General features: G+C 41.0%; 1 protein-coding gene across 2 annotated transcripts; it reads right to left on the bottom strand.

The window, feature by feature from the left end:
* Window positions 1-722: 722 nt before the first annotated feature.
* On the bottom strand, window positions 723-7,431 carry LOC105902727 (retinal dehydrogenase 1). 2 transcript variants are annotated; one of them, XM_031570257.2, is made up of 14 exons: window positions 6,925-7,431; window positions 5,972-6,135; window positions 5,659-5,763; window positions 5,138-5,278; window positions 4,826-4,955; window positions 4,612-4,673; window positions 4,389-4,517; window positions 4,010-4,123; window positions 3,471-3,573; window positions 2,659-2,843; window positions 2,302-2,466; window positions 1,876-2,033; window positions 1,670-1,744; window positions 723-1,459 (listed from the first exon to the last, which is right to left on the bottom strand). In XM_031570257.2, exons 1-14 carry the CDS (start codon window positions 6,980-6,982, stop codon window positions 1,387-1,389), a joined length of 1,662 nt encoding a protein of 553 aa, XP_031426117.1. In that variant the 5' UTR covers window positions 6,983-7,431; the 3' UTR covers window positions 723-1,386. The 2 variants fall into 2 exon arrangements, with proteins under 2 accessions (XP_031426117.1, XP_012685831.2); XM_012830377.3 differs by having other exon boundaries at window positions 5,972-6,207; window positions 6,925-7,005.
* Between the last annotated feature and the right edge of the window lie 3,251 nt (window positions 7,432-10,682).

Here is a 10,682-nt window from a genome sequence, read left to right as displayed (position 1 = left end):
GATTTAAATATTTATAATAATAATAAATACGAGAAGATTTGTATCATTAACAATTACGTTTCACATTTATAGTCATGATTCTACGAGGCATCGTGATGTCCTAAAATAAATAAAAGCACGAACACTGCAAATGTAAAGTGAATAAATAAATAAGCACTAAACTCAATCGCGTGGATATAGCCATAGTGGAATAGACTGGACACATCTACATTCTGCGACAGTACCTCCACCTCTGCACCGGTGAAGTTAGGTCTGCGTTTACGGATCTGTGCCCCGGTGTTTGCCTTCCGCTTTGACATGACTGTCGATTGTATTGCTTTCGAGTTGCTTTCGCGTGGATTCTGTCGATTCTGACCACATACGTCACTACGGTTGCGTGCCCTTATAAGGAGCAGGCGGCGCGTGTTTGTATGTATGCAGGTCCAGGTGTACGAGAACGCGCGTTCAATTTAAGAAACCTCATTCGGGGTAGCAGAGCTGAGAACACTTCGGCTGTGTAAGAATCCATTTCCAGGCGTTCATGAATCCGGCGGAGATCTTTTCTTACGTTGGTCTTTCGAAGTTCGGAAGAAGATATTTAAGAAGACACTTAAGAAAAAGTTTGGGAATGAGGCCCATTGTTCTCCGATGGTTACATTTGCTAGTTAATTTAAGACATCAAGCAGTACAAATACTGGCACACATAAATAGCAATTAATAAGGGAACACCCGACAAAACAACATAAGCTATAATGTTTATTGAACAATCATGTGCAGTGAAACAGGAATCAGAATGAACAGGTTGAGTAAACGGTGTCAGTTGGCAATGATAACGATGTATACTATACAAGACACCATCTGAATATGATCAAATTGACTGTTTAAATCTTCCACTGACAACCAAATACATAACATTCACCACAGAACACAAAAGTATTTACAGAACAACTCCCTTTAGATCTGGTCAGGGGCATATATACACCACCGGCTTCAGTACGACACTTACATTCCACTCTGTATTCTATTCTGTATTCAGTATGTTAACAATGTCTGACTGAATAGGTAGAACTATGTCTGCTATGCCTATAGATTTTTTTTTATCTCATGACATCTAACAACATTTTGCATCTCCCCCGAGTGATTATTTGAAATGAATAGCCTCGTCATAGAGTTAATGCAGATTATTCTTCTCATGTAATATAATATGTGACTAATGAAAGCAGAAGTCCCAAGATTGAAATCATGCAACAAATATGATGTAGGACTGTAACAGTGAGTATTTGGAGGAGTGTAATGACTAGACCAGCCAGGTATGATGCTTCCCTATCTGGACGAGGAAGATGAACGCATGTCCTCAAAGGCACAGGATGTCCTGTGAAGCGTCATTGCAAATGTTGATCACGGCCTTCAGGAGTTTTTCTGAGAGATCTTGACAGTAACAGCCTTTATCTCTGTGTATTCCTGTAAACTGTACTCGCCCCTAGGTAAACAAACATTGCAGACCGTAACATACCTTTACACAATACCATTATACCACTAATACCAGACACACATACACACATACACACACACACACACACACACACACATACAAAAAAGATCTGCTCGAGTTGGTTAAAGATTAGACACAACTGGAGTATTTATAAATTATACCTAAAAATGATCTTTATGGGAATAAAAAACAACTTACAATTCTCTCCCATTTCCTGACATCTTAAACCCACCAAATGGACACTGGGTACTCATTGCATTGTAGCAGTTCACCCTTAACAAAATTAAGATAATAAACAGAACCCTAGTATGAGTTTATGGTCAGCACTTTCTACACAGCACACTTCATTTTTGTGCAGATGAGAAATCAGTGCAGTCTAGGAGGGTCAAAGGGCATGTTCTTACCACACTGTTCCTGCTTGCAGAGCTGATGTGATGGTGAGCGCTTTACTGATGTCGCTGGTGAAAACCCCAGCTGCCAGGCCATACTGTGTGTCATTGGCCCTCTGAATGACCTCCTCGACACTGCGAAACTTCATTATCAGCAGAACAGGTCCGAAAATCTGTGAGTGTGTTTGAGAGAGAGACAGAGAGAGACAAAGCAATATTTAAAAAAAAGGAAAGAGAGGAGAGAAGGATGAAAAACTGTTCAGCTAGTGTGCTTTCCCGTTCCACAACTCAACACACAATGTACAGAGATAGAATAAATAGGCCAGCTGACAATAATGCTAAATATGCGTTATATAGAACATATGCAATGTGACAGTTACTTAACAGACATTAATGACAATCAGTTATCTGTCCTGGCGAATGATACGTCATGTAGCCTACCTCCTCTCTGGCGATGCGCATGTCGTCTCTGACGTCCGAGAAGACCGTTGGCTGGATGAAGAAGCCCTTCTGGCCCCAGGGGCCTCCTCCACACTCCAGTTTGGCCCCTTCCCTCCTCCCGCTCTCAATCAGCTCCAGGATCTTATCAAACTGCTTCTTGTCAATCTGGCGAGGGATAGGGAAGCTCTTTCTCAGCGCTCTACTCAGATGTTTTGAAGTATGCTCATATATGAACTGCATATCCAGTGAAACTAAATTATTTAGGCTTGTGCTAAGTGGAAAAAGTTGTTAGTTAGTTTTCTTTTTTTTATAAGAAGTGACAGAGTTCTGCTTAGCGTCCTGGTATCACTAGAGTACCTGTGGTCCTTGGTCCACCCTCGGATCTAGGGGGTTCCCCAGCACTTTCCTCTGGGCCATCTCCACACTACAGCGTACAAATTCCTCATAGACCGGCTCCTCCACGAACACCCTGGAGCCGGCCAGGCAGCACTGGCCCTGGTTAAAGAAGAGGCCGTGATGCGCCTGCTGCACAGCGTATTCCACTGAGGAGAGACAAGAACACATGGACAAGACCTCAAAGAACACATGGACAAGACCTCAAAGAACACATGGACAAGACCTCAAAGAACACATGGACAAGACCTCAAAGAACACATGGACAAGACCTCAAAGAACACATGGACAAGACCTCAAAGAACACATGGACAAGACCCCAAAGAACACATGGACAAGACCCCAAAGAACACATGGACAAGACCTCAAAGAACACATGGACAAGACCCCAAAGAACACATGGACAAGACCCCAAAGAACACATGGACAAGACCCCAAAGAACACATGGACAAGACCCCAAAGAACACATGGACAAGACCCCAAAGAACACATGGACAAGACCTCAAGCTCGGACAACAGTGTATATCAGTAAAGAAAAGGCCCCTTGTGTGAGGTCTCACTAATCTAAGCATGAAAATATGAAATTATATGAAATATAAAATTGTAGGACAGTTAAACAATCTCAGGGAAGATAAAGGAATTGGGAAGATGACCCTAATCGAGGGGCTTGAAGTGAGATTTACTGGAGCGCTCGTCTTGCTGATGTAGTTGTGCTGTTCACAGTGGCTGAATTTTGTCAATGCGTGTGTGTTAAGGCCTTCACACAGTTACTCACAATCGGAATCTGCAAAGACAATGTTGGGGTTTTTGCCCCCCAGTTCCAGTGTGACGCGTTTGAGATTAGTGTCACCAGCAGCCCTCTGGATGAGTTTCCCCACCTGTGACGAGTACAGCAACAGACAAGCGTACAGGACTGCATCACACAGGATTTCATGTACAAGTCAAGCCACACACACAGCCATGAAAATAACATCACAAAACACATTATTATGAAAAGAAAAAAAAGAAATAATATATAATAATAACTAATATAAATAAATAACTAATATAAATAATATAACTAAATACTATTTAATGCTGAATAACATGATTGTAATAAATGGTGAGCAATATGATTTTTAATTACTGCAGAATATTACAGATGATATTTCAGTGTGCGTTACACTTTAATCAGACTTTTACTTGCTAATTTTATTACAATGTCACTTACCTTTTATTTATTTCTATTGTTCTTATATATCCAGATTTGTATTCTTATATATTATTATGTTATGTTATTCTCTTATTTATTTGAAGGTTATTCCATTGACGTACCTGTGTAGATCCAGTGAAAGCCACTTTGTTGATGTCTGAGTGATAGGCAATGGCATGCCCTGCAGTTGGCCCGTATCCTGGCACCACATTAACAACCCCAGGAGGGAAGCCAGCCTAGCGAACCAGAGACACGGGCAGATAAGCACACATGCACCATCCAAAATTAAACAGCAAAAATACTCCACTCTATACTTCACTCATCAGTTTCACCTCAGATTTTAGTTGTAACAATAGACAAACAACAAAGACATTGGCTGTATACATAGTCTGCATAGGTACAAGAAATACATCCTAAATTGTTGCTTTATGAGACAAAAGGCAGTCTGTCTACGGTGGCATTTAATCGGATCATCTTGAAATCAAGATACAGACACAGAACCTCTTTTATGAGCTTGGCCATGTGGAGGGCAGTCAGAGGCGTCTGCTCAGCTGGCTTGATGACGACAGTGTTTCCACAACACAAGGCTGGGCCAATCTTCCACGCGAACATCATCAGGGGGAAGTTCCACTGTGTGCAGCGTGGAGAGGTCATGGAGTATACATTGATATCTTATAGCATATGAATACTGGTATGTTAGACACTGGATTCAATTTCTACTCACAGGAATAATTTGACCACACACTCCAATGGGTTCATGTCGAGTAAAGGTGAAATAGTCTCCATCTTGACAGAGAAACAACAATATCACAGTTGGGGAACTTCAGCACTTAAATGAAGGCTAATGAACAGAGTGGCAAGTCACTTGTTCATGCATATGTGCATGCAGTTTTGTTCATTGAGAATTAATAAAGAGCAGTGCATGCCAAGACACTCACCAACAGGAATGGTCTTCCCTTGAATCTTGTCTGCCCAGCCTGCATAGTATCTCAGAGTCTTTATAGTAGCCACAAGGTCAACAAAGTAGGCCACCAGGAAGAGCTTACCAGAGTTAATAGTTTCCATGGTCTGTCCACAAAAACATGGGGGAAAAAATGATGGGACAAAAGTGAACAAATCAACCTGAAACATGGACAAATTTCACCCTTTCATTCATTCATGATTTTCATTTGCATTATATATGGAGAAAAGTGCCTTCTTCATTATTTTGAACATGAAAATGTCCCTGGAAATAATCTGCTTTTTTTTACTGCTAGTATCTGCTGGTCTCTCTCCACAAGGTCTGCCAACTTGTTGAGCAAATAGCCTCTTTCTGATGCGTCCATCCGTCTCCATGGCGACCCCAGCTGAAATGCCTCTCTGGCATGTTTAACAGCTTTGTCAATGTCCTCCTGAGAGGGACGAAAAATGGGGACAGAAAGGACACATTTAATTGCGTAGTTAATATTCCAAATCTTATCAGGCTAATGACATCTGTCGTGCCAGTACGCCTAAAAGATAAAAAAAATAAAATAAAAAAAACTTTCAGAACACTGGACAATAGCACAGAATCAAAACAACTACTGCAGCAGGATGCTTTTGTCTCCCAAAACACACACACACACACACAATGTTCTGATTAAGTCTGAACGTGGTCATTCTTAGTGAGTAGCAGAATATAATTGCTCATGACGTTTGATTGTTTTTTCATATTTAAGACTGAAAAAGGCACAAGTTCATTTGGAATGCTTTCACGAGCCTCACAATATTTAAATATGTTGTGTTCACTTACTTTATCACCCTCCTCCACTTCACATATGAGATCACCAGTCGCTGGATTGTGCACGGCCATCTTCCTTTTTTGACAGGACTCATGCCACTCATTGTTTATAAATATCTGGGGAAAGGGTGGACAAGAACTTAAAAAACAGCAGTCACATACAGAAGAACTGCTCTACAGACAAGCTGTAGATGAAGCTAGATTAACTGAATTATGATTGAGAAGGAAAAAAGGAAGTACACAGATGATTATCAAATAATTCTAACAGACTCATCAGTCAACAGTCGATGAGTAAACACTATAAACTGCACATGTTCTCAATCACCTTTGTGTATTCGATGTGGAGGTCAGAGACATGCGTGGGTATTGCGGGCCCTGGTGGTAGCTCCTGGTTGCTGGAGTCGTGCTTCTGATGGTTGTGGTTGCTTAGGTGATTCTGCTGGTTTTGAGTACTGCCACACTCAGAATTCATGATGCTTTGCTTCATGCCTGAGAGAGCACAGCATGAAGAGTCTCAGAGTGAAGAACCTGCTCTAATTCTGTGGGTTGTTCTTCATTTACCTGGTATGTGGATAGCCGTCATTTAAAGGACTGGAGAGTTCATTATAGACCATTAAAACCATGAATTGCTTAAAAGAAGATCACAGACTACAATACATCACAGTTGTACCACACATAACTACACATAGTTCGGCTTACAGCAAAGCTTGGAAAATATGGAAATTTGGTTGTAAACACATAAACTAACACAAAGGGTTGGAATGGTGAAGATAAAGGCTCCAACTGCTTGAGTCTATGACAACATGTTAAGCAATGCAAGTGAAATTTATATTAGGTTCATAACAATAACAAAGAAAATCATGATACAGGAAAAAAAGGGATCAATTCACATGCCCATGCCATAAATAATAATATAACATACTGAACCCAGATCAAAGTTCACCTGTCAAGGTAACTAAAATGTAAAATTATGTCTAAAAGTTTTTAGTGAACTTCAACCGATATCTGCAGCTATCTCTGAATGACGACAGCCCATAGACTGTACGACGAAGGAAAAAGTTCACTAAAATACAATTTAAAACAGGCCATACTCTGTTTGAAAATATAGGTCAAACACAAAAAAAAAAACAGAAAGAAATACTACGAATCTGCTAACAAACTGTGATAAAGAAAGGACACATTTCGTTGCCTCTGTACTTGTACTCTGTGCAATGACAATACATTGAATCCAATCCAATAAAGCAGCTCTTACTGCGCACTCAATTCAAGATAATGTACCTGTCCGAAGTGCTGGTACGTTGGTGCAGTTGTAGTTTTCATCACCAACTGTAGGCATATCTCTTGCAGTCAAGTCCAAGGACAATCATACCCGAAAATCTCCTCGGTCTTCCACTCTTATAGGCACAGTGCAACTGAGTGAAGAACTCCATTTAGTACGATACCATGATCAAGCTTGGAGGGTGGAGTTGTTGCACACCTCGTTGGGGGGGGCACGCTCCAGGCAGAGACTTTAATAAGCGTTCAATTGGAACGAATTCACTGAATTTCTTTTCAAAGGATCCTCTCTCCGTTCATTCCCCAAACCGTGAAATCCACTGTGTCATTTTTGACGTGACGGTCACTTCCACACTGATCCAATCCATTTACGTTAGCCCTCAAGGAACGTTTACAGAAGGGATGGGTTTACACCACATCAGAATTTTTCATGCAGGTTTAGAGGCAGTAAAACTTTAATAATTGGGAGGATGTGTTCGTTGATTAAAAGCCCCCCGTTGCTAAGCTGTCTCCCATGAACAATGCAATCGCATAGTTATGTCTGCCTCTTTCCTATTTTGGATTTAGCCAATCCCCAAAAGCCTCGGTGAATTACCCGTGGACAACATAACCTTAGTGATTAACCCTCGTTAAAATAATGAATTGCACCGAGCTCTGCTTTTCAAGAGCGTTTTGATGCAGGGAACGAGAGAGAACTTTGTTGTTCATTTTCACTCTGCTGTTGAGGCCCATAGGCTGCTGGGAGGCTGTTTTAACCAGCACAAGCTTGGCAATGTTGATAAGAGGTGGTGATATAAACAACGATCATTATTATTACCATAATCAAAACAGATTTTCTTCTTAAAATGTGAAAATCCATAATAAAGGTCCATTTCAAAGGCATCGTTGCTTCAAAAGACAGACAGTCTTAAAAACTCCACATTACACTGTAATACCAACTTTATTTTTCGCAACCATACATACATCCCCAAATCAACTAATTTAAGTCAATTATTGTCTTGATATTTGTCATTGTCATTGCCGTTGTCACACAACATAGCTACTGCTATGGAGCAAGAGGAGACACCTGGATGAGAAAGGGGTTTTGATTCAGAGCCTTCCACAGCTCCTAAAGGCTCACAATTCTCTTACAGAAGGGGGAACTCTTTCAACTCCAGGCTTAGTTGGCCACGTCCCCTGTATGTGTGCCCTTCGTGAAGTGCATGCCACTTGCGTGCCAGGAGGACGGCGGGCAGGGCTGCGATGGCGGCAGGCTTCTGCCTGGCGTCTCCAGTCCGTCTAGTCGGGCCGCCCCGGCTTTTGGGGCTCTGGGACTGGGCTGACCTAGTGGTGGTGCCGCTAATGAAGCGAGGGGGAGGAGGCCATTTGTGTCGCCGATCCTTGGGCCCAGCGGGGTCAAAGGGGGCGTTGGGTCCTGAGAGCAGGAGGTGTGCCATGATTGAATCTGAATGAGCAGGACAGTCCACCACAGTCTGAGAGAATTATGTGCCTGTGTGTGTGTGTGTGTGTGTGTGTGTGTGCGTGTGTGTGTGTGTGTGTGCGTGTGCGTGTGCGTGTGTGTGTGTGTGTGTGAAAGAGGGAGAGAGACAGAGAGAGGAAGAGAGAGAGAGAGAGAGAGAGAGAAAGAGAGAGAGAGAAGAAGCAGATTCATTCCCAGAATGTGTTTCAATGATTAATGGCTGCTTTACAATGTTAACAGGTGAGTGTTCACTACATACACTGTTGTATGCATCAGGTAAGGGCTTCAACCCAAAACATTATATACAATATCGACATAAATTAAAAATGATTGACACATGGACACCTCTAAACGGGTGACATATATGAAGAGCTTTGGCGCTCCTCATGTTCCTCAGATGCTTTCATGAAAGCAAAAGTTGACTTAAGCATTAGTCTTGATCCAAATAAAAATCAGTCTTTGGTTTATTCTTTTTCAGTCAACAGTTGTGCATAGTTATATATAGTGTATAAGAGACAAAAATATAAGTTCAGGTAAGCTGTGTTAGCACTCAGATGAGGATACATTTAGTGAAGGACAAGGTTGAGACAAATTAGTTTTGCTTTATGAGGTGGAGATCTTAAAGACCCCCTCTGGTTAACAAACTTTTTAACCTTGTTAACATGTCCATGTGGTATTTTTTATGGTATTTTTTTTCCATGGCTGTGTAAATTCCACCTGTGAACTGCAGTGTATCAATGACTCAAAAATCAGACCGCCGGGGTTTCATGTCACAAAGCTAAGGAACCAATCCCGTCAACTTGCCTGTCAAGAGGAATGGTTAACGTCAGTATACATATACATATAGTATGATATTACTTATGATGAACTAAATGGCTTTCTTCAGAGACTATCTATGGTGTTCAAAACGTTTCGCCCTAACGGCACATCTGAATGTTTATAATTTAAATCTAGCTAAATCAGAGCTGGCGAACGGGACCAAAGTTTATCTAACATTAGCAACCCAATTTTAGCTGTTTGATAACGTTGTCAAGCCGAAGGCGGGTAGATAGTGGCGGGGCCAATTTGCATATTAATAGATCCACAGATACTAAATGAGGCAAAGGTGTAGAGTTATATCCAAGCCATTTCAAGGCCATGAAGGGATTTTTTTTTCATCAAAAAACATAAATATATAATTTTGAGGAAGCGGAAGAGTTTTTTTTAGGGGTTTAATCAATGCCAGGAGAGGGACTTTGAAACGTAAAAGAACTGTAGAAGAAATGTAAAAGAACCTGGTGTGTTTTCTGGTGGTCCTACTTGGCTGGTGTAAAGGTATTAAACAAGCAACAGACAAGTGACAACTATGTTGCAAAACCCTTAAAGGCACAGTCCTAGATTCTGGCAAAAGGTTGTTGATATTTGAGCTCAAAGCATATCAAATTACACCCCTCCCTCCACGCTCTTAAAGCAAAGTGTTGATTAGATAGGATAGAATGGCTCGGTACGGGCCAATTTGTTTGTTTTCCCTTTAACAGAGTGAACACCAAAACATGAACACCAGAGGTTTTTGAGCGCATACCTGCAGAGAATTTGACTGAATTTGACACAAATTATAGTGGAATATAATCAAGGACTGTGCCTTTAATTATTTAATTAAACAATTACTTTAAACAATCTTAAAGTAATGTAATGTTCCTGTAAGTTCTCCTCTCTTCAGTGTCTATTCCTCTTGTTTTACACACTCTGTGTCATATGTGGCTTTGCTTCACTTTCAGCATTCTCTTTTAACCCCAGAATACATGACAAAAAACGTCCACGTTTTGCAAGACATGGGTCAAAATCACCCACATTGACTTATAATGGGAGAAGCACAATATTACCAGATTTTTGTTTGTAAAATTAGTGCTTAACAGATCCTCTTCGTATTTATATTTCTTCACCTATGTATTGGTTCTACAGCATCACTTATTTATGACATGTACCATGACTCCCTCAGAGTAGTCAACAGGAAATTGGGAGCTTTAATGTGGAAACTACCATCTACACAGAAGTCCATAAAAAACATTTAAATTAAATTAAGAAATGCCACAGTGCCACCTATACGGCATTCACTGGAATTACCACACATGTTTCTAATGATGAAAATGAGTTTTACATTGTAATTTAGTCAAACCTAAATCCATTATATTTTATGCATGCACTGGTGTGTGTGTGTGTGAGAGAGACCGACAGAGATGGGGCGGGGGGCAGGGGGGGTGCTGCTGTGGTATGGGCATCATCGCTTCCCTTCACACAGCAAAGGGCTACTTTTCCATCAATT

The sequence above is a fragment of the Clupea harengus genome, chromosome 7, assembly GCF_900700415.2.
Source record: "Clupea harengus chromosome 7, Ch_v2.0.2, whole genome shotgun sequence".
Classification (NCBI taxonomy): Eukaryota; Metazoa; Chordata; class Actinopteri; order Clupeiformes; family Clupeidae; genus Clupea; species Clupea harengus.
This window is presented reverse-complemented; position numbering and strand designations above follow the sequence as displayed.

Bases quoted from the DNA above. Each gene is read 5' to 3' on its own strand.
- LOC105902727 (XM_031570257.2), bottom strand. From the start codon at position 6,982: ATGCCTACAGTTGGTGATGAAAACTACAACTGCACCAACGTACCAGCA. The intron at 4,124-4,388 runs GTTCTGTGTCTG...CTGGTTCGCTAG, and splicing joins TGGCCAAGCTCATAAAAGAG to GCTGGCTTCCCTCCTGGGGT. The intron at 2,467-2,658 runs GTACTCTAGTGA...ATCCCTCGCCAG, and splicing joins GGGTGGACCAAGGACCACAG to ATTGACAAGAAGCAGTTTGA.